At 38.6% G+C, this 24,729-nt stretch overlaps 1 protein-coding gene across 1 annotated transcript in view; it reads right to left on the reverse strand.

The window, feature by feature from the left end:
* MAGI2 (membrane associated guanylate kinase, WW and PDZ domain containing 2) overlaps positions 1–24,729 on the reverse strand; it is a gene marked incomplete at its 3' end in the record, with an annotated part of 78,954 nt that overhangs the window by 46,147 nt on the left and 8,078 nt on the right. Inside the window, 1 exon segment of the mRNA XM_010289038.1 lies at positions 1,169–1,200. Coding sequence (XP_010287340.1) covers positions 1,169–1,200 — 32 coding nt within the window.

Here is a 24,729-nt window from a genome sequence, read left to right on the forward strand (position 1 = left end):
GACAGCAACTTTAAAGTGGTGAGAACAAGCTAGACCTTAATAGTCAGATTTATTTTCACAAATGTCCTGTCACATAGATGAATAAAAAACCTTACACAATACTTATTCCAGTATATTGCATTCATCCTCTAGCCTTTTACATCAAAAACACCACAAGCTGAAGCAGTCTGATAGAGTTGCATCAGCTGATTAATTACTTGCTATTTGTACTTAGGCTACAAAAATTGTTCTGGTATGCATTAAACATGCCGTGATCCAACATGAGAGGATGTGAAGTTGTCCAGATTCAACATACCACCCCTCCACCCCCAAATAAGAAAGCTATAAATCCTTTTTAAAATATTGCTGTTATTCCTGTTGCTCTTAGAAGCCTTCAGGCAGAGTCAGGGTTCTTTTTTCCTCTATACACCTCTGATGAGAGATAAGCACTTTTCCATTCTAAATAAAAAAAAACAAATTAAAACAAAACAAAACAAACGAGGCAACCGAAAATAGTAGCCTATGATTTCTTTTTACACTGTGAATGTTATCTCAACTTCAAAAAATTATATAATGTGCTGTCAACAGAATAAATACAGTCATTGCTTAGTCTTACAGTAGAAAAGATCTTCACACCTTGGGATTGAATGTCAAAATCATAGAAACACAGAACTGTTGGTTAGAAGACACCTCAGTAAGTTATCTAGACCAAGCTCTCACTTGAAGTGTGACTAGTTCCAGCTCTAGATCTACTAATGCAAGAAAGAATAACAATCACTTCAAGGATGTTAAGCTCAAGCCACTTGTAAACTAGAAAAAGTGCATGTTGTCCATTTCAAAGAGATTGCCAGCTAGAAGGCCAACTAGACTGGCCTCGTTGCTGGGGTCTTCTGCTGCCTTCTCCTCCAGACCCTGCATTTTTGAGCCACTGCGTTTCTGGTTCCTGACACCCATTTTATCAGTGAGATGTTCCTTTTTCCAGACCACTGCTGTCAGACTCCAAATCAACAGACCTGCAGATCTTATTTAGTGAGGTCACCCCTTATGCTGTCTCACCTGGAACTGGGACACTGCTGAGATGTGTCTCATGAGCTGGGAACAGGAGGGTTAGATGAAAGTCTACAGAAATTTGCTTTGAATGATAGTAGTCTTATGAACTCAGTATGTATAATTTTGAAAAGGAACTTACAGGCTTTGGAGTTTTCCATGGAGAAAAGAAACCTGAAATAAACAAAAAATAATGTTAGTAGATTTTTCTGATGCATAAAGAGTGGACGCTAAGTGGTGTCTATGCTCCAGTTCTCACTGAGGTCTGCAGATAATATTGGTATATATGAAAATTCTCTACACACATAAGGGTGAAAACACAAACCACGGGGGATAATTTCTAAGAAAGAATAAATGCAAATATATATATATGCATATATATATATGCAAGTGGAACTATTGAGATCATTGCCATACTTTACAAACAGCATGGAATTAGGTTGAAATTAAAAGAACTAAACAGAAGGACTTCCAAATGTCTTGGTGGACATTGGATAAGACACCAAATGACCTGGTATTGATGTGTTAAATGCCGTCGCACCTTTAAGAAGAAGCAATTCAGAACATCCCATCAACAAAACCTAATAATACAAGAGTTTTTTTTAGAAGAAAAGCCTGGAGAAAAGTAACTGTTTCATCAGTCTATATAAAGTAGTCAACTATTGGGAGAGTTGCTTGTTTTGATACTGTCCTGTTTTTTTGTCATAGTTAGCAAGTGGTTAGACATGACTGCCTCTTCTACATAAGTAGTTACCTCCTTTTCCTTGGTTTTTGACTGACTGATAACTTGCTTTGGTGACTTTTGTGAATTTTGAGTATTGTAGCTTACAAATGTTTAAAACTCCAGATATGTCCTTTTCATAAAAGGAGGTAATTTGAAACACTCGTCGTAAACACTGTTCTGTTCTTATGCAGTTCAATGTTAAAAAACTTACAAAATACCAAATAAAAAGAAGCATCTCAAAGGGTGCTGGATCACATCTTTTAAAATATTAGCTTTCAGCACAGCTTTCATTAAAAAACTCATTCTCAGTTTAATAGCAAGTAAAAAAAAGTCTGTGGACCTTCATAAGTAAGATTAAAAGCTAAAAACAAAGAGTTCATTTGTTTTGTCAGAAACAGAAATGAGCCTTTAATTGAGACATCTAATAGGAAGGCTGCTCTTTCATTTAAAAAATGAATTAAGCTGTAAGAGTAGTACTGACTTCATTATTTCTTTTTCTCAGGTGAGTCTAGAAAAAAAATTAAAATCATGAGAACACTAGGGAAAGTATCTTTCTACAGACGAATCACAACAGGAATTATATTTTACATAGTATTTAAAGTTCCTAGAATTCTGTGATAACAGGGTAATTTTTTCTGCCATGATATCTAATTCATTTAGACTGAAAAAATCTTGGAATGAAAAAGCACTTGAGTCGTTTGCAGAGAAACACTGGCTGTTTTGTTTTTGTATATATAAGCTGATAGTGCTGTTAAATAAAATGTATATTGGGAAAAGTAATCCTGGAAAGGTTTGTGTTTACTGACTCTACAGTGTCTGGATAAAAACTGCTATATTAGCAAATAGACAGATTTCTTTCCATCTGGAAATTCAAGCTGAGATAACAGGCATCCTGTATAGATCTGGCTTGTACATCACCTTCAGTATTAAGGATTGTGTAGTAGAAACTTATTTAATAACTTATTTAATAACTTCTTGGATGGCAGATGGCTAACTTTTTATTATCTGCTACTGTTCTATACAGCTAATAAGAGTGAAAGTTAAAAAAAGCAATTTTCCCCTCGGAGCTAGAGATAAGACTTGAAACTTGCAAGGAGGTTTGCTGGGAGGTATCTCAAATAAACTTACTACCCTGATTTGGTATTTAGAAAATATTGGTAGAGGCAACACTCCTGTTGGTATTGGTGAAACTCCCTTAACACTGTCAGCAAAAATTACTCCATATCAAACTGAAAGGTCATTTTTTCCTATTAATTTACTGTCTCCACCTAAAAATAAGTTTTTCTGGACTTATCAGAAAGTTTACTATCAATTAAAATATAATAAGTATTTATAAACCGAACAAACAATGACATATACATCAAGTGAAGATTTTTAAAAATAAACTCTCAATTTAAAAAAATCAGTTATTCATCCAACCAAGGAGAACACGGATTTATATTCAGCTTGGAGGCTATGGGCACAGACTGCAACACATAGATGACAACATCTACACTCAAAACAAATAAAAGGCAATATTTATTCACACATCATGAAATTATGTTAAGAAAACTAGCGGATATAAGACGCCACAGAAGTAAAAGTTCAAAAGCGAGGTTTTTAAAAAGTATTGGATATCCATTTGTGGAAAAAAACGTGTTAGAAGTGAAAATATCCAAATGTAACAAACCTTGGAACTAATATTACAATCCATGCTTCAGAGTTAAATTCAGCTATTAGAGCAAGACCTCATGAAAGATGAGATGATCTCTCACTTATGTCAAAGACTAGATGCTAGACTAAACAGATGAAGGCCTAGTTCCATAAAGCAAACCCTATCATATCTTTCATGTATTTCATGGCAATTTTAATGTTGCCTCACATAATATCTATGTTCTCAGCTGAACTAAACATCCTTTTTCCCAGTCTTAACAAAACTGACCTTTAGACAATGTATGGCATTATCAGTTATTCAAAATGAGACAGATTATGGAAAATTGTTCTGAACCAAGCACGTCTAGAATTATCACTGGTATTTACGCACAACCATTGCTGCATATTCAAGAATTCAGGAGTATAATGCATATGTAGTACACTGGAAGTGTAACAGAAACTTCACATGAACAAGCATAAAAGCAAAGTGCACTTTCCTGTGTATTCTGCATTCTCCCTTCTAATCTTCACCTTTAAATGTTGTTCTGCATAACTACGGGACCAAATCCTCTACATGTAGAAAATGAAGGCTCAGGAGCACATCTGAAGAATATATCTTAATAATGTGTATTTAGTGCATAGTCAACAGTGTTGGGCTCCTGCAGCCACATCTACATCTGGTAATGAGAAGCAGTGGATTTCACTTAGTTGGACCTTACTTCACAGCACCACATCTTCCCTTGACTTTCTGGCGCTGGTTCATTACATGCTGTGAGTATTCCCCACCAGAGACAGTGGGACCCCACCTGAATGGCAGCTGCCAGCAGACTGGAACCAATTCAGTACTGATTTAGAGGCAAGGTGGAAATTTCTTCTCCAAAGAGTGCAGCTTTGAACTTCTGTTGAGTATTAATACAGTACTAATACTGCTCAGCCTTCTAATCAACTCGCATCTAACTAGGCACACATACTGGATAAGCTTTTATAACCTCCTTATCCCACTTCCAGATTTCCACTTCTCCCTCCCAGTGCCCTACTGTCCAACTTGTGGTGTCTTCTACAAAAACATGAGTAGCTGAGAATATTATATACATATACATACATATTTACACGCTCCTCATATTCACATACACTTTTAAAATTTGAAATAACGAAAGCCAGCTTAGAGCCACCTGAAAACACTTCATGCAGCCTGTTCTTCCCATGAGTGGCCTTCTGCTCAGCCGTGGGCCTGACAGCCACCCCTTCTCACAAAGCTTCACCACATAAGTTGTGGCTCGCTTTCTGAAGACTCCCGCATCTTCCCATTAAATAAGACTTTGTCAACACTCCTTGTAGAGGCACAGTATAGGTCTGAATTAGTTTTGGAAAGGAGAGCAGGGTTACTGGCTTGTGCCACAGAGCAACCACCAGCACTCAGCCAGGTGCTAGCAGGAAGATACTACGGTCACCACGTAGTGTAATGTAACGTACCATGTAAGCATGCGAGGACGAAACACGTAACCTCATATACTTCTCCAAAGTTAGTTTTAAGAAATAATGATTTATTTTTCAATGTTGGCCATTTCAACTGTAATAAGGTACAGCAGCTGGTGCCAACACGTTTACTGGAATTTTAATTGTTTCTTTTTAAATAAATAAGCTAAGGTACAGTAACAACCATATGCTTTTTCAAAATCAGAATGACAATTTCTCATAAAGCAGTGTTAGAAAAATTATTTTTGACATTGCTTTTAAAATGATGTTTACCACCTTCCAAAATGAGATTCCCTGGAAATCAGAACTGTGATGCTTTCTATGCAGTAACTTTACCAAAAAACACCAGTAACAGAAAACAGATTTTGGATTCAAATCATGGAATCATAGAATCTTTGGGTTGCTGACCTTTAAAGGTCATCTAGTCCAACCCCACCCCGCAGTGAGCAGGGACATCATCAACTAGATCAGGTTGTGAAAAAAAAAAAATTAATTCTTTTTCCAGATCAAGGCAAATTCCAGCTTCAGTTTATTGTACGTCTCCTTTTCAATGAAGATATCCTATAACAAAAGACAAATCACATCACACTCATTGTATCTATTCCTTCTTATATACAAATTTAAGTATGTTTTTGTGATAAAATATGGTTACAGATTTCACATACCTTACACTTCAGACAGTATCTATTGTTGGAAAGTTTAGTTTTCTAAAAGCGGCTTATCAAAAAGGACTTACAGCATTTACAAATAGAGTCCTGATTGGTTTCTTTTTTTCTTGTTTCAGTAAAAATCCTGAATTTGGCATATTCCGTAATGTCAGTAATACAAATGCAGCCTTTGGTTATTAGTCTGCTGCCATTTACATTCTTTTTTCTACATTTCCATATCCATTTTTCTCTTCCACTAGACAAACCAACTTCCTTACTATTTTGTATTGATGCCTGGAAAAGTTCTTAAGACATAAAACCACAAGTAACTAACGCAGGTGTTGCCAAATCACAGGACCTTTAGCGATGTTCACCTCTGTGGCAGGCGTGTATGTATAATTAAACTGAAGCCCGGGAACAGTTTGATTTCTGCAGTGACGGCAGGTGGTAGTTGCTGCGGGGAGGAACTCAGCAGCATCAAAGGCAATGCCTTTTATTCCAAAGCAATCTTCAGGGCATGTCAACTTCCTTCCGCATCACCTGTCACACTGATGATACAGCAAGTGTTTTGCCCATTAACTTTCGCTGGGATTCTTGGTTTTTTTGCGTGCTAGAAAAGCCTTGCTGCATACGGCTTCCTGAGCAAAGCTGTGCCAAGCACTACAGACCTTTCTCACGTAGATGCTTGGAAATCAGTGAACAGATGGCTGATGAGCACTCCCGGAGCATTAACTGACTCCATGGGCATCTTATCAACATCCATGTGACAACACTTCACTTCAGGAAAAGTTTTCCTTTCTAGAAATGTTACTGTATAAATTTACTGTAACAGTCGATTTTTTTTTCCTGTGCTTTTTCTTTCCCTTACTGGGATTCCTGAGATATCTATCAGTTGCCTACACCGGGGCCTCAGTTCCAGAGGTGTCGAACACTCAGTAACTTCAAATGAATGTGACAGTGGAGAAATTCTCTGACGGTTCAGACTCAGGGTGTACATCATTAGCAGGATGCAGTGAACTGTTTCTTACCATTCACGTTATATCTGGCTTCTCCGTCTGTATGTTTACCATTTGTTGAGTTATGCTAGGTGTGATTGGATTAGGTGCACAGGACTCAAGCTACGATCGGGCTCACTCATTAGGGTGCAAAATATACTCCAGCTAAATTTCCAAAAATACTGTGTGGAGAGAAAATGTGGGGGTTTTTTTGTGTACATAGAACAAATATGTAGCATTAATTCAATTATTCTTCAAATATTTTCCCCTTTTCAGGGAAACAATGCAAACAAGTAAATTCAATTAATTTATATACTGTTATAAACAAAATCTATAAGAAAACAATGAACTAAAATAGATGTAAATAATCCTTATGAAAACAAGGAGGTGATAAAAATTTGAATTGGTCATGCCGTATTTAAAATATCAGATGATGCATAGGGAATGGCAATTAGTAGCTCCATTTCTAATAAAATCTATCAATACCACATAGTATTCTTTCAAACATCCATCTTTTTCAAACAGCTTTAAGTATTGAGCTATTACTCAACGGCTCAACTAGCAACAACAAAAAGTTGATTTACCTTGAAATAAAGAGTAGATGTAAGAAGACTGGGAGCTCTAGCTCTTCAAACATAGTTAGCTAGTCCTGTTGTCAACTGTCCTTCAGAGTGATGGTGCCATGCTGTGCAGGATCCATTTGGTCTTTGGTTGGGATGGCACCTGATGCAATGGGTAAAAAATTGACACATCCCACATCAGAGTGAGATGGGTGACCCATCATGTTTGATCAGGCCCACAACATTATATATAGTAAGACCCTGTGTCTTTTCCCTTGCAGTCGGCTGCGCACTGGCAGCATGGCAAGTACCTGATGTAGCGCTGTGCTGCACTGCGGTGAAGGCTGGCTACAGTCATCAGCTGTTATATCAAATGCGGGTTCAGATTAATTAAACTGTGAAATAGGTCTGTCTTCTTTAGGGCTATATACATATGCCCAGATGTTATTAAACCATTTTTCCTGAAAGAAGCTCACAACAGTACAAACTGATCATCTGCAGTTGCTTGTGGTGGCATTTTGCTTTATGCTCCACTACTGCATTGCTCCTGATCTCAACCTGAGACAGCTACAGAAGTAGTGCTACAGTCCAAATCATCACTATTTTTCACCTTCTTTGGCCTACTACCCCTGTGAAAAGTGACTCCAAAGAATAAATACATTCCTGCCCACTGATGGGGGGTGCAATGAAGGTGCAAGGCAAAGAGCAGGCACAGTTCACAGGAGGGCCAGCTGGAACTTCAGACCTTGTTGGGGTAGCACCTTCTGTGGCTCATCTCTTCTCCAGTTGACTTGGGGGCATCATGAGTCCAAGTCTATATTTCTTCCCTTCAAACTTTCAGATTTCTTAATGAGTAGCATAAAGTACGAGACGGAGAGGTTTATCAGAAATGATGTGGAGGTAGAGGAGTACCTTGGGAAATTAAACCCAATCTCATCTCACTGAAGTCTATAGAACTGATACAAAAACTTAATTGACTGTGAGATCAGGTACTAAATCAATATTCATCTTTTTATACATAGGAGTACTTTTTGTGCAGTTCATGAAGTTTCCCTGACCTAGCCTTCTGAAGAAACAATTCTTCAATAATCAGATCTTCACAAATAATTAGAAAAAGGATAGCTATTCAAAGTCATAAATGATGGAAGTACTTGCTGTTCAAGCTTGGACCCTCACTGGTCACCTGCGTCTATGAGAATTTCCTCTAAAATACAAGAGAGAATCTCAAGCTACCATTAAGTTTTCACTTTCATGAATAGCAAAGAGCCTTTGTTAGCAAGAATACAGCCATCAGAAAAGGTCAGAAGCTGGCATAGTAATGAGTTGATTTACATTCTAATGGACATACAGCTATTTATTTTGCTCGGCTGTTACAGCTCTGTGAATTGCTTATCAGTCAGAGATTTAAAATAATCTATGAAACTAGAAAAAAAACAAACAAACTAAATAGTGTCTCTTTCTGATTATTCTGGATGTGAAGCAGAGAATTTCTGGATCATAGCTAAAATAGTGCAGAGGCAAATGCAACATTGTCAGTGACAGTTTTGATGCTTAAATGTACTGGTGTTGGGAAAAATAATAAAAATCTACAAAGATTTCTGGAAATGAGAAATATGTTTTTGGAACAAGCAGCTTTTTATGTGGTCAACAAGAGCAGATTATTTTCCACAGACAAAGTTTTATACTGAACACTTATAGAATGTCTCATTGGGTGACACTTTTATATGAACTTTATTCTCTTCTCTGCCACCTATTACCAGAACAGTGTTACACTCTTACAGGTTTATTTCCTTGCTGATAGCAAGCTGTGTTATCTGAAGAACAGACATGTCTTGGAATAGAGAAAATGCTGCTACAGTACAATTCAGAACAGATTTTACTGGGACAATTTGACCTGGACTAGAAAAAGATATTTTATGGAATGGAGAAAGACCCTTGTCTCTTTCATTTTATTACAGAAGTTCCTAATAAAAGTTCAAATCCTGAGGTGCATACCCTGGTTTATGATTTGCAACTGCAAGTAGTACTGGATGAACTGTTATTTTCCTCACTGAGGTCTATAATATATGTATTTTATGTAAATATTAACCCAATTAGCAAAAGTCTGCATGCCCAGGTAGTAACACACGATGAGTGGAGAAAGAGATCTCAGAAGTTTGCTCACAATAACAGCCAGTAAAGAATACCAACAATTTGAAAAGATCAAGGTTATTTTTCTGTACGTACAAGAAAAAGGACCTTTCGTTTGGCAGAAGGAAATTTTCTCTGCAGAATCTCCAGTTTTGCTCATGTGTGTTATCGAAAGACTGCTGCTAAAATCAATAATGTCTCTAGTTCATGTGTCCAGGCCAGGGATTGCGCTCTATACTGTAGTGCTCTAATATTGCACGATCTAGTAACGCAAGTAGCGCGCCGTCTTGGGCAAACATACTGTCACTCGCAACCCTCCCCAAGCAGATCAGACACATCAAGGTGAAAAGACTGGTATATGTCACACACACTGAATCAGCAACATAATTTAGAATATAAATTGGGTCTTCAGAGTTCTGACAGCTCGTGACTGTTGCTCCTAGAAGGGTCTGTGAGTGTTGTCATACCCATAAAGGCTTTGTATACTTGCTAAGAACTTGTCTGGCAACAGTCTGATTTTACCAAAGGTTAATTTAAGCTTCAAAACTAACTTTTTAGGAATACTGCATCATATTTTCAGAGCTCTCTGACAGTCAGAAACTCTGTCTAACTATGCCAGTGTCTCTGCTCTTTCAAGTGTTTAGAATCTATTCCCATTTAAGCTTTTACACTTTCTAAGCACATTAGAGGAATCTCAGTTTACATTATAGCATGTCACTTTGATGAGTATCAAGGCATGTTCCCAATATTTTCTGTTAAAATGTAGATGGAACATAAGTTGTTTGTACACAGTGTCCTAAAGTCCTTTTCATGAAAATAGATTCATAAAAAGTCTTCAGCAAATGTAGGGGGAAAAATATTAAATAATAAATCCATTCCTTTGCTTATATTTAAGCTTCACATTAAGGCATAGAAAAGGAGTCATCAGATATTTAGTGTTGAAATTTACACTGCCAGTTCCTCCTCCTCTTCTAAATTCCTTCACTGCATCCATGTTTTCTCTCAGCTATTCCCTTCTTCAGATGCCTGTTCCCAAACTCTCACAGGCTTCTCCTTATTCCCAGCATTTCCTTCTCTGTGACCTGATCCTCATTTGAAAACCAGCTAATCCTATCCCTGAAACAGTGATTGGAAAAAGCCCTAATAAAAGAATAAAAATAGATAAATCTAGAGAAATGCCTTTGTGTCCGTGACTATTTCTGAATGGGAGACCTTGCAATGCAATGCTCTGCTCTAATGGGAGACAGAAGAACAGCACATTGGAAGTAGTGGTGAACCATGCGGCTGAGGTAGAACAGCTGAGAACTGAGTCTAGAAAGATTTCAGCTAACCAAACAGAGACGGCAACCTCGCAGTGACCCGCAAAACTGTCTGGACTCTGTCGTTTGTACTGAATTGTTTTCTAGATATCAGCTCAGTTGCATTGTCATCTAGTGTCTTTTGGGTTGGAATACGTATCCTCATGGCATTGACAGCTGTGACAAAGGACCTATAGATGGGAGGTGAGGTGGAATACCCAAGGCATCTCAGTATCGGATGCCTACATTTATGCAGTTTACTGAAGCCCCCATCAGTTATAAACGGACACAGACACCTGCACCAAATTTTGACACTTACACACAGACAACTAAATTTTGATGTCATAGTCTGTGAATTAGGAACTTAACACAGATGCTCAACCACAGATCTAGTTTCAAGGGTGCCATACCTTATGTTACTCAGAAATCTGTGCTGGATTGGCAGATATGACACAGAGCCTATGGGAGACTTCAGAGCTTCAGTTGTCATCCTGGACAATCTTGAGTCTCCCACTGACTCTGCCATTCCAGTGGTTTCTTGATACCCCAGTGCATCTCAGAAGGTCCTGGATGTCTGTTAGTGAGCTCAGAGCTGAGCTCAGAATCTCACTCCTGATTTCTCTGAGGTTTGGGAGCACTGGACAAAAGTTCATCATAAAGCAACAAATAAGTTAAGTCACAGAGACTGAGAGCGCCTGCTGGTTTCACCTGACTGCCTTTCTGTCATTATTAAATTACATTGTAGTAACTTCAGAATTTTGTGTTTAATATGCATTAAGCTGTCAGCATGGTTCTGAATTTTATTGATTTACCTTTGAAATCTCTTCTGTGACAATGGGAAGTGTCAGGAGCTCAGGTGTGTTAACTATAATTGGCTCATTTTCATACCACATGGCAGAATGATAAACACTCGATGGCAATATAATGAAAAGGTAATCATGCTACTTGGCCACAGTGGTGGAAGCTGGAATAAGCAATAGCAAGTTCATTTGATTCTTCAGATCCAGACATTATTCAAAGTAATAATTTCTTTCAAATTTCCTGCTCCTTCACACCAGCTTGACAGACCAGTTTTTTTCTGGTTATAGGGATTCAGGTAGAATAGAAAGGTTGACAAAGAGTGGCAGACTGTGAAGAAAAAGACTAACAATAGAATCAAAACTTATCACAAGATTCAAGTTTTACATGGTTGAGTCTTGGCTTTGAATGCATATCCTTTAGTGTAGGAAAGCTGAATATTTGGCAAGGGATGTTAGAGGAAGGCCAGTGTCCAAGGAGTTACAAAGCTGTGAAAAGAACAGTGCATTCCTAAACTCTCAGTCCCTGGTTGAACCTCTAGGTAACTCACTTTTCTTTGAGCTGCTGAAGATTTGATACTGTCCACACTGACAGGTACCTAGCAGAGATAAACCTTTTTGCTTTCATGTTCACCCAGTCAGGAGATAATTCTCAGTATTCAACTTCCTTATCAAGAAGAACAAAGCTGAATTAGTAAAAGCTTTGCAGTGATCTAAATTATACTGGTGAAATGACATGAAGTTCAGAAGATTTAGCATAAGACCATAGGAGCCTGAAAGAAAAAAATGAGAGAGAAATAATGATTGATGGGCATGATACTATTGTAGTACAGAACACTGAAAAGTATAATGCATGACAAATCTATCAAGATGACCTGGTTTGCAAAAAAAGTTTGAGAGATGTCACATTTTTCTGAATTCCTGGAGGTTCCGAGATGAGCAATTAACATAAAGAAGGTCTATGTCCTTAAATCTAATCAGAGAGGAACAGTATTGATGTGAATTTTATGATGTTTAAATTGTGTGCTGGTCACATGTAGTTCTGTGCAGTACTTCAAAAAGTTAATGAACAGAACGCTAAAAAATGATGCTGATAAAGGATCCTGACAAGAGAGTTGGGAAGTGATAAGTATTAAATGAATGCATTACAAGGAAAAGCAAGAAAAACTGTGAATAGGTATCTTTTTTCCCTGTGACAGTGCTCTGTCTCTCAGAGGAACATAAATTGATTTCAGATTGTTGAGATCTAGATGACATGTCTAACATAATGAAAATAACCCTTCAATAGTGACAAAATTGGAACAGTACATAAACATGACAAGTTGAACAGAGAAGATTACGGTGCTGACAGCCATGAAGCACCTTGTGGACCTCACAGCTGGCCTAAGCTTAAACATTAGCATTTTTAGAAAGACTTGCTAGCGCACCTAGTATGTACGTCCCTCCTTTTTCTAAAATCAGAAATTGCTGCATAGGAGAACAAACTTGGATGTAGCCTTTGGATCTGTAAACCACCTTTTTCTTCCTCCGTATAACCATATACCTCAGTATGCCCATATGATCACAGAACAAAACCTATGAATTTATAGGTATCACATATTAATGAATAAAAATGCATAATTCTGTGCACAAACAGAAGTAATGAATTTTTATTCATCCCTTTCCTTGTACGAATGAGTTAGAAAAGCAACTGAATTGTAACTTCTACAGCAGGACTCTGCGGTAGATAAATTTTGATTTAATGGCGAAAATACGTATCTTCTTACAATGCAGTTCTTAATCTCTCAGACAATATAGGGGAGCATAAAGAAAAGCTTCTGAATACTTCAGAATTAATATTCACTTTCTAGAGACTAGACTTGATCCTTCACCTGCAAAATCTCAGAGGCATTGATTTTTCTTTCCTAAATTTGTTTGGTTTAATTTGCAACATTATTTCCAATACAGAAAATGAAGATTTTCTTACTTATTATATGCATTCTAAACTGCATTCTAAACTGCTATTATTTATTTTTTATTTCTATTATTCTTTGAGATCTGTGTATATTTCCAAATACAACCATCGTAGTTTTAAATACCAAAAAGGAAAGTGGTAGCAGTATATTTCCATTTGGGATTCTTTTTCTGACTTCATAATTACAATGATGCATATTATCTCTGTGTTTTGTCACCCCAAATTGTAAAACTGGTGTAGTAGGACTTTCCTTTTTCTAAAAACGTCTGAAATCCCTAGAATCCCTGTGTAATTTTTTGATTTGGTGTTTCCTTCCCACCTGAGATGGAATCCCAGGTTAGCCAAAGATTTAAGCCAGATTTGCCTAGACTCCTTCCTATAGACAGCTCCAAAGACGTTTTTATATATATATAAAACAATATAATTAAACCTTAATACCTATGCAAATATATATAAGAATACTTATATAAAACCAAACCCCAAAACACCAGGCTTTATTATAATATAACTAAAATACAAACCTTTTCCAACAGAGAAAACGTAAAATGATTAGCTGGAGAATATAGAAGCAAAAAGGGTTTCTGAACAACTTGCCCTGCTCACTATGTCCCTACATAGTTACAGGTCCTTATTTCCAATGAAATCAATGTCTTTTTGAGTTTCAACAAGCTCTGTATACTCCCTGCCGGTACCAGAAGATTTTCACCCCATTCTCTCTGAGGTCTGTGTGTCTGCCCTTTGCTCCTCTCAGCAGGTTCCTGGATTAGGATCCGAGCCTCGTGCGGCCCTTGGACTATTACCCACTACTGCTCCTTCCATGTGGGTGGAGACGAAGCTGCGACTCATAGTCCAAGAGCAATCAAAAGAGACTTCAGTGCCTCGGGACAGTTGGTAAGGGAATCTGGAGCACAGGTTATTTTTTCCTCCCTCCTTCCAGCTGCAGGCAGCGACACAGGAAGAAACAGATGGGTCCAGTCTCTTAATACATTCTCCGTGACTGGTGCCACCACCACAATTTCGGGTTTTTTTTTGATAATGGGATGGCCTGCACAGCACCAGGCTTGCTGGCATCAGATGGGATTAACCCTTCTCAAAAGGGGAAGAGGACCTTTGCTTGCAAGCTAGTGGGACTCATTGACAGGGTTTTAAACTAGAGTCAGAGGGGGAAGGGGATAATATCAGGCTCACCCATGACAAGCTATGGGATGACACACCAAGGTTAATGGGACAGTGTGCTAGCGAGGGTCCTCGGCCTGTTGGACCAGAGAAACACCTCAAAGGAACTAAAGGAGGTTCCTCTAAGAGGGTGACATGGCCGACAGCTCAGCTGAAGTGCTTCTGCACCAATACACACAGCATGGGCAACAAACAGGAGGAGCTGGAAGCCACCATGCTGTTAGAAAACTATGACCTGGTTGCCATTACTGAAACTTGGTGGCCCATGACTGGAGTGCAGCTGTTGATGGCTACATGTTGTTCAGAAAGGACAGGCAAGGAAGGAAGGGCATCACGCTCACAGGCTCTCGTCCTGCTGGGGGACTTCAACCACCCCAACATCTGCTGGAAAAGCAGCACAGCGAGATCTAGGTAATCCGGGAGACTCCTGGAGTACGTGCATGATAACTTCCTATGCCAGGTAATAGACAACCCTACCAGAGGGAATGCGATACTGGACCTGTTGGTCACCAACAAAAGTGAGCTAATTGGTGACGTCAAGACGAGGCAGCCTGGGTTGCAGTGATCATGCACTGGTGGAGTTCACAGTCCTGAGGGATATGGGGCAAGCAAAGAGTAAAGTCAGGACCCTGAATTTTAGGTAAGCACACATGCAGCTCTTCAGGGAGTTAGTCAATAGGACTCCCTGGCAAACTTCCCTCAGGGAGAAGAACTCCCCACAAGGCAGCGGAACAGAGCTGGCAGATCTTTAAGGACGCTTTCCATAGAACTCAAGAGCTCTCAATTCCCAGGTGTAAGAAATCAGGAAAGGAAGGCAAGAGACCAGCATGGCTAAGTGGAGACCTGCTGGGTGAACTAAAGGGCAAGAAGGCAGTGGAAGCAGGGACAGGCATTGTGGGATGAGTACAGGGATGCTGCCTGGTTGTGTAGGGATGGGATCAAGACGGCCAAGGCACGGCTGGAGCTGAACTTGGCAAGGGATGCAAAGAATAATAAGCAGAGCTTCTACACATATGTCAGCCAGAAAAGGAAGGTCAAAGAAAGTGTATCCCGCCTTGATGATCACGACTGACAGGCTGGGAACAAACGGAGGGAGAAGGCTGAGGTATTCAAATAATTCTTTGCCTCAGTCTTCACTGGCAGTGACTCTTCCCACACCTCTTGAGGGGATGGGCTGCAAGATGGTGACTGGAGGAGAAAAGTCCTTCCCACTGTAAGGGAAGATCAGATTTGAGACCACCTGAGGAACCTGAAAATGCACAAGTCTATGGGACCTGATGAGATGCATCCCAGAATCCTGAGGGAACTGGCTGAGGTAGTTGCCAAGCCACTCACCATGATACTTGAAAAGTCCTGGCAGTCAGGGGGAGTCTCTGGAGACTGGAAAAAGGGAAACATTGCATTCATCTTTAAAAAGGGTAGCAAGGAGGACCCTGGGAGCTACCTACCTGTCAGCCTCATCTCTGTGCCTGGGAAGATCATGGAACAGATCCTCCTAGAAGTTCTGCTAAGGCACATGGAGGACGAGGATTGCAGACAGCCAGCATGGCTTCACCAAGGGCAAGTCCTGCCTAACCAACCTAATGGCCTTCTATGATGGAGTGACAACATCAGTGGGCAAAGGAAGAACTATGGATGTTCTCTATCTGGACTTGTGTACAGCTTTTGACATGGTCCCCAACAACATCCTTCTCTGTAAATTGCAGAGATATGCATTTTGTGGGTGGAGTGTTCAGTGGATGAGGAATTGGTTGGATGGTAGTGGTCAATGGCTCAATGTCCAGATGGAGATCAGCGACAAGTGGTGTCCCTCAGGGATCCATATTGGGACCAGACATCTTTAATATCTTCATCAATGACACAGACGGTGGGATCGAGTGCACCCTCAGCAAGATTGCAGATGACACCAAGCTGAGTGGTGTGGTTGGCATGCCTGAGGGATGGGATGCCATCCAGAAGCACCTGGACAAGCTCAAGGAATGGGCCCATGTGAAACTCATGAGGTTCAACAAGGCCAAGTGCAGGGTCCTGCACCTTGGTTAGGGCAACCCCCAGTATCAGTACAGGCTGGGGGACAAAGGGATTGAGAGTAGCCTTACCAAGAAGGACTCAGGGGTACTGGCGGATGAAAAGCTTGACAGGAGCCGGCAATGTGTGCTTGCAAGCCAGAAGGCCAACCATATCCTGGGCTGCATCTAAAGCAACATGGCCAGCAGGTCGAGGGCAGAGATTTTGCCCTTCTGCTCTGTTGATTCCTCACCTGGAGTCCTGTGTCCAGCTCTGGAGCCCTCAGCACAGGAAAGACATGGACCTGTTGGAGAGGGTCCAGAGGAGGGCCACAGAAAGAATCCAAGGGATGGAACAGCTCTGCTGTGAGGACAGGCTGAGAGAGATGTGGTTCTTCAGCCTGGAGAAGAGAAGGCTCTGGGGAGACCCTATTGCAGCCTTCCAGTACTTAAAGGGGCCTAAAAAGTGACAGACTTTTTAGCAGGGCCTATAGTGACAGGACAAGAGGTAATGTTTTTAAACTAAAATAGGGCAGATTTAGACTAAATCTAAGGAAATTTTTGACAATGAGGGTGGTGAAACACTGGCCCAGATTGCCCAGAGACATGGTAGATGCCCCATTCCTGGAAACATTCAAGGTCAGGTTGGACGGGGCTCTGAGCAACCTTGATCTAGTTGCAGATGTCCCTGCTCATTGCAGGGGGGTTGGACTAGATGACCTTTAAAGGTCCCTTCCAACCCAAAGATTCTATGATTCTATGATTTTATGATGATTAAACTGCAGATGTCCAGCTCTTTGCCCTCCATCCTCTTCCACTTGCTTAGATCCCAGCACCATTGAGAATGTTTTTCTGTGAAGAAGACCTCAAGGAGGAGTGATCTGTATTCACTGCAGGATGATCTGCCTGACCCAGGTACTTCTAAAAGGAGGGAAGGTAGCATAGAGAATTGGAAGAAACCAAATAGATCCTTTCCATCAGACTGATATTATCTACTTGACACAGAGGGTGGCTGTAGCTCTTTTAAGTAAAGAGATTGTCATCTTAACTGTAAATGTCTTTCAAGCAGTTTCATAGCTAGTAGACTCTGGCAGCCAGTGTTGTAGGTCAGGACCATGCTACAAGGATCATCTTACAACGTGACTTTCTAGAGGAATGTTTACATGACCCAAACCATCTTTTCTGAACTCCTAATTCTTCACCATCAATCCTTTCAGCTCTGTTTTAGACCCCTTTTCCCAAGCCAGATCCTTGTCTTCCATTTTTACAAGCTTTCAGTGAACAACTGCTTGCAAGATTGCTTGTATAAAATGATATGTTTAATTGTCTGTACAAGAAATAAGACATGTTAAAGGAGATGGCTGTTAAGGAAACATCTTTCCATCTACCTTACACATGGACAATTGAATCAGCCATTACTTTTGCTAATAAAGGATTGCATGGAAAATCTTAAAGAAATCCCAAATTACAGTTTATTGCCAACAACAATAGAAAATTTACTTAAAGATAAAACTCCTGCAAGAGGCTTGATCTTTGCATAGTATATGGAAATGTCGCATAATAACTTTGAATTAAATGTGGAAATTGGAAAAAAAGATGGAAAAACAAATATGAACTCAAGTAGCAGGGAAAAATGATCTGGAATAGGATCTCACTGGTTTTGTTAACATTTATAATAAATGCAGTAAAACAGTTTACTAATGGCATCTTACTGAGAAAAAAATATAAACAGTAAATTTTATTTTAAGAAATTGTGCTGAATTTCCCTTTCTCATTGTGATGTTATGCTCAGCTGATTATCTATAATTATTCAAAAACACTTTGGCAAGTTTGGACTGCATTCTTTGCTCTGTGTTTCAGGAATTAATTTACACTGACTGCATAAAAATGCTTCCTGCTTGCTGATGCTTAATTTATTAAGTATTTCACATTGCTTTTTATCAGTTATATGTCCTTTGTTGGATGACATGGACCGATCTCTCTGCCATCTGCAAACTTTATCAGTATTGATTTTATGTTTTCTACAGGATCTTCATAAAAAGTGTAATATAGGCAAAAGCCAAGAACTTATCCTAGAAGAAGTTAATTAAAAATATATTCCCTCACTGATTTCCTACTTATAATTATGTTAAAAGATCAATCAGTTAACCAATTTTTCAATTCACTGTAAGCCATACTAATTTAGCTTCTTTCCATTTTTAAATAAGCAGTGGGGCTGTTACATGTAAAGCCTTGACAATGTCCATTATATGAAAACAATTAAATTTTATAATCAAGCTTGTAATATTAATAAAATCTTTAATATATATTTAAACTGAAATAATCTATTTTCTGCAAGCCCACATTAATAACTTCCCTCTTATAAACAAACCCAGATTACTTTCTATGGTAACATAAATAGGATTCCAGATTTAGCTATAGTGCATGAGACAGATTCCAACTGTTGTGATCATATAGGCTTTTTTAAAATATCATCAATTGTTCTATGCTTGCCTCTGGTGTGTGGTCGGGATTCATCTCATGCACCCTCATCTGGCTGGCTGGTCAGCTAAGCCAAGATCCTTAGCCAGACTCCTCCATGAACAGTGGAGCGTGATGGGCAAACTCAGAGAACAAGCTGCTTAAGCAATGACTGAATAAGATGATGTAAGTCATCCTCTTCAGGTGCCTGTTGTCCACCGCGGACTTCAGTAGGGATTATTTTGACTAGTGCAGACTAGAAATCTAACTTTTTTCGGCTAAGTTGGGATTCATGCAGCCAAATATGAGTAGAAAAGCAAATATGAAACTTTGGTATGCGAGTTTTTAAAAACTTTAATAACAGGGAAGAATAGTCTCTTTTAGAATACTTCTCATTTCTGCTAGTTCAGATGTTTACAGTAGCTGAATGGCACCGTAGAGATTCCTGTTTTCTTCATCATACCAAGTTCCCTGCTTGCTGCCCAGCTCAGAGGAAGGGTGCCCTGTAGCTGTCTACACGGCATCCCTGATAACAACAGCTGAGGTGAATGTGGCTGTATGTGTTGCAAGGCAAGCCTGGGAAGATAGGCTGAAGTATGTAGCATGTAAAAAAAAATCAGCTTCTTTGCCTTTAAGGACCTGTAAAAATGTACATTCACAATTAATTATCATGAGATGACTGTTTAAAAAGGGCCATTTTCACTGAAACTGTGTATAGCTGGTTCTTTTTTTAGTACCATGCATCCTAATGTGCTTCTGTCAGGATAAAAAGCTTGAAGAAGTTGAAATTCTGGTATACAATGAACAAGTTACAAGATAAACCTCTTGCTTAGTTGAGATTAACTTTAGTAGAAATAATCATTGCAGTTGATGACAATGTAGTGAATGTTAGCTGGATCAGACTATCTAACTGTTCCTATTTTAAAGCCAACCCCACAAGCCTTTGAGATCTCTCAGGAGTGCTATACAATAAATAAATAAACACTGCATTATTTTTCAATTACAGTTTGAGAAAATTTTGCTGTGTGTGTAATCTCAATGAATACATCTGGCAAACTGAAATCAAAAAGCATGTCTGAGTTTTTTTCTGTTTGCGTTGATTTCTAAAGAACTGTCATATGTAAAGAAATATATATTTGTTTTATAAAAATACATATTTAATATGATGTAATAAGGAGACAAGTTTAAATAACTTCTCTTTCTCTCTGAGAAGTACTGTGAAAGAAGTTTAAGATTATCCAGATGGAGATTTATTACATTTAGTCAGAGACCCTCTCTTTTAGCACCTTGGATCCCCAAACATGAGAAAGAGGGAGACCCATAGAAAATTATAATTGTTTAGATTGGAGGGGACAGTTGGGGTTCACCTAGTCCAACCTCCTGCTCAAAGCAAGGCCTAGTTCAAAGACTGGACTGACATTCAAGAATGACAGCTTCTCCAGATTGGTGAAATGAAAGAAGATGGAGCCAGAATGACAAGCTACAGACTGAGGAAACACCTGTGTAAAACATGGGAAAGATAGCGAAGAAGGGCAGAAATTGGATGGAGATGAGTGCCTTTGGCTCTGTCACATTTGTTGGCTCTCACTGGCCATAGATCAAAGCCCTGTGGACTTTTCTTTTCCCCAGCCTTCTCTCTGGACAGCTCTAGGACCCCCCAGTTGATATAATCGTCTTTCATTTTGGTTATACAATTGAATTACTCTGCCAGAATCTTTACATCTTCTTGTAGTAATTCCTGATACTTATGCTTGAGAACGTTGTATATGAAATAGCATGAGGCCTAAGAGCTATGCAAAAGAGCGGCTGGGCCTTCTGATACACTATCCCACTAGGATCATATTTACAGAATAAAAAGGAACAAGATTCTCCACTGATCATTCCATTTTTCCTGAAGGAACAGCTTAAGGTGTCTTCTGCACTATTTTAGAGATATGATAGTGTTTATACTGCAGTAGAGAGGCACTGCTTGGTCCCAGACATCTAAAATAATCACATTTATTGTGAACAATTAGTTTAAAATACAGAAATTATTTCACATGGATAGTAAGAAAAAGTTGTTGACGTCGTATCGGCAAATGTATTTAGATAAGCTATTAAAATGCATGGAGATAATACTGCGGTATTTCCCATAATCAGAAAACTTTTTCTACGATGGCAACTAATCCCTGAAGTATTACTTAATTTTTTTTTATAATCTTTAAGGAAAACTGTAGTATTATTATTGCTATCATCATCCTCATCTTCATTTACCCTTTCAAAATATTAACAAACTTTCTGCCAGGGAAAAAAAAAAATTATTGTGGAAATGAAAATTAATTGATAACATGAATTTAAAGATCATTAAAATATGTTTTTATTCAAAGGTTTTGAATCTGTGCTTTTATTCATAGAGCCTTTTTCTAATCATAACAGGATATTTAGAAGTTTTTTATCTAGAACAAATGAAATGCAATTAAGAGTGCTGACATTAGAGAATAAATATTCTAAGAAGACCATTAAATATAACTTACACCTAACTGAAATAAACACTAAAAATAAGGTGACCCTAGGAATGTGTGCACAGAAAACTTGCCTTCTTTTAGCTCATGGTAATAAAAGGTACAAAATAAATAAAAATCAAGATTTTTCTCATTTACCAAACAAGAAAACTGCACAGTATGTTTCTTATACACTGAAATACTATTCCAGGTTATGACAAATCTGGCTTTAGAAAGCAATTTATTTCTTTTAGAAATCTGTTTTGGCATACTTGGGAGTCAACTTTCAGAGTTTGTGCCTGACAGCTTTGGCTTCTGTGTCCTTTTATAGACTGTAATCTGAAGGTGACACAGAAAAGGTGTATGTAACCTGGTGTTGGTTTCAATTGTGTTTGAATTATGAGTCACTCAAAGGCTTCCTGAGAAGGACAGTGTTGCATTTAATAAATGTATGCTCTTGGTTTATAAAAAAATTAAAAAGTTGAGCGTTACTCATAGAGGACAAATGTAGCCGTAGTTAAAGACTTACTTCCCTTTTTAAGAATGTAAAAAAAATTACTTAAAGAATTGTACAGGGATAAATACCTCATCTACAAGACTAATTTAGTTTCTCCATTTTTACTGGATAGGCAAACCGTAGGAGCCAGGAGAGTTTCGTTGCTCTTTGTAAGTGGTTTAGGAAGTGCCTGAAAATCACAGCTTCTGATCTCCCCAGTGCTGTGTCTCATTTCTGTAGCACAATAGATAATGTACTCACTTGTTTCATAGTGTATTAGCTTACTTTATTACTATAAAATATTGCACTATATTACAAATCACCACATCACAATGTCTACACAATGTACTTTGACAACAGATTTCGAAACTCAACAAGTGTTGTTTAACAGGACATTACATTATACTGAACCAACAGAAACATTGTTCAACATATTTAGACTAAACTTTAGACATGCCTCAGTACACAAGCACAGGTTCTATGTATGAAAGTATTTCTTAGAGTCCAGCTCTGTAGTTCTCCCTCCTTAGACTGAGATCTCCAAGATCTCCTCTGAGGAAGGCTAGGTTCACTCACACCCTAGACTATGAGTAATTAGGAAAAAAATTAGTTTCTTCATTCCCTAGTATTTCAGTAGGTTCTCCCATGTACCATGCTTGGGAGGTATCTGGCTTCAAAAGATGCCATTTTTTGCTGAAATACACAGTCCAAGATAACCTGGTTAGTTTTCTGATAATACTGCTTGCAAGAACAGAGAAGAAACTTCTCTGGCCTGGCCAGATTCCAGTGTAGGCAAGCCAAAAATTCTGTTTTCTCAAACAAACTAATCTTCAATCAGTATTAATTCGTTCACTAGTATCAGTAAGACTGAAATCAGTATGAAGTGCTGCCAACAGAGATCTTGGTTTCTAGCAGTGACGTGGACTGCAGCTTCCAGACACATCTGTGCCCTGCACTCCTCAACAGAGACAAGTAGTTGCCTGTCCTGAAGTCAGAGTTCCTGCAGCTCTGCACAAAGCCTACGTGCATGGCAAGTCTCTGTGTAGACCTAACAATGATAATACCTGACTGCTTACTGTATGTAGCCTCATCTTGGGCATAAGAATTTAATGGCCAAGCAATGGTAGTTACCTCTTCGTGACATGCAATGGTAAGAATCTATGTCTACACACGTGTATTTCTTTTTGCCAAAAGGTCTTCTAAAGGGACCTATTTCTCCAGCATGCAGACTAACCCCTCTTGATGTCAACAAGAGTTAGGCACACACATCCCTAGGAGCAGTGTCCCCACGTGTTTTAATAGAGGCACTCTTCAAATTGAATACAGACCATATAAGCCTACATTAGAAAACAGTTTCAACAATAATAAAAGTACTTTTGAAACTAAATGCTTGTTAATAGTCATTAAAAACCTTCTATGCAATATATGCAAAAAAGATTTATCTAATGCTTTGCAGAATTATCCACAAACGTACCACACAGTGCACAAACATTAAGAAGAAAGAAGCAGCAAAACCATAACACTACCACTTTGAAACGTGATGCAATTAATACTACTTCCATTAATACAGTGTAATAGCTACTAACTATTATTGATGTCTATTTTTTCAAGAATCCATATTCATTAAGAAGGTCTATGGTTTCTTTTTCTTTTATTCAGAAATATGGAAGCAATTGCACACTGTTTCACTGTTAATCAGAGCTATACAAGAAAAGATAGGAAAGTCTCATTAGTGTGAATTTTAGGATAACTGGTCTCCTGCCATGATTCCCTCTGCTCAAATTTGTCATTCCCTGTGCTACTGAGAGGTTACCGTTTCTTTTCCTAACAAGATTTAAATTGAATCCTTTCAAAAAGTAGGTTATATATGTAACTTACTTTTTAGTTTACCTGCTATAACATGCAAAATATTTATTAAAATAGATTTTGTACCAGGTGGATTACAACAAAAAATATGTTAATATGCTTAAAAAATATTTCAAGTTAATCCAAAGTATAAAACAGTCTAAATGTTTAGGACAAAAAGGTTGTAAATAATTTGAAGGTTACTAGGAGAGTACATATCTCACAGCTAAGAATCTAATACTCTGTAAGGTGAGAAATGCCTTGTAAAAATGAATCTGGAAAACAGTGCTTCCAGGAGTTATGTTAATATAACAACAGCATTTCTTGCATGGTAACAGTCTAAGAATCTTTCAGAGATTTTACTTCTGGACTTAACATAGGAAAAACAACTTCCCCTCTCACAAGACTGTTATGAAACTATCTTGCACAAACCATTGATTTCTATGTAGAGAAGGCAGGAGGGGACAAGTGGTCAAGGCTGGGGGCGGGGAAAAGTGCAACATGACATCTAACAGAAAAGTCAACGAAGTGGACAATGTAGCACGACTCACAATATTTCTGATCTTTAAATATTTCTGGCATTACTAGTTAAGAACAGCAACAAAAAGGAGTTAAAAAATGAAACAACTCAAAATCAGCTTCAGAAGGGGCATTTACAGAGAATTCATGCTGAGGAAACCGTTGAATTTATGATGTCATATAAAAGCTCATAATTTTGGATGGAAAGGAAAAAGGTCAGCTACAAAGCTTGTTTGCCATTGGCTTTAAGGCAGACAGACCCAGGAACAACAGAGCATTTCACAGGGGAGTGGCATGGCAGAATAGTGTGGTCAATCAGAAAGACTGAAAATTGAAAAAAATTGAAAGAGGATGTTTTAACAGCACGTTGGACAGAAGAAGTTTATGTCATTGACTTCTAGGTATCAGTGGTTCATATGGTTCTAATGGGTCAGTGGTTCACCACTAGGTTCCCTTTGTGGGATCAAATATCCCTTAAACTCACAAACAAGAGATATATGTGCCATTT

This window comes from Phaethon lepturus, unplaced genomic scaffold (genome assembly GCF_000687285.1).
Source record: "Phaethon lepturus isolate BGI_N335 unplaced genomic scaffold, ASM68728v1 scaffold14076, whole genome shotgun sequence".
Lineage (NCBI taxonomy): Eukaryota > Metazoa > Chordata > Aves > Phaethontiformes > Phaethontidae > Phaethon > Phaethon lepturus.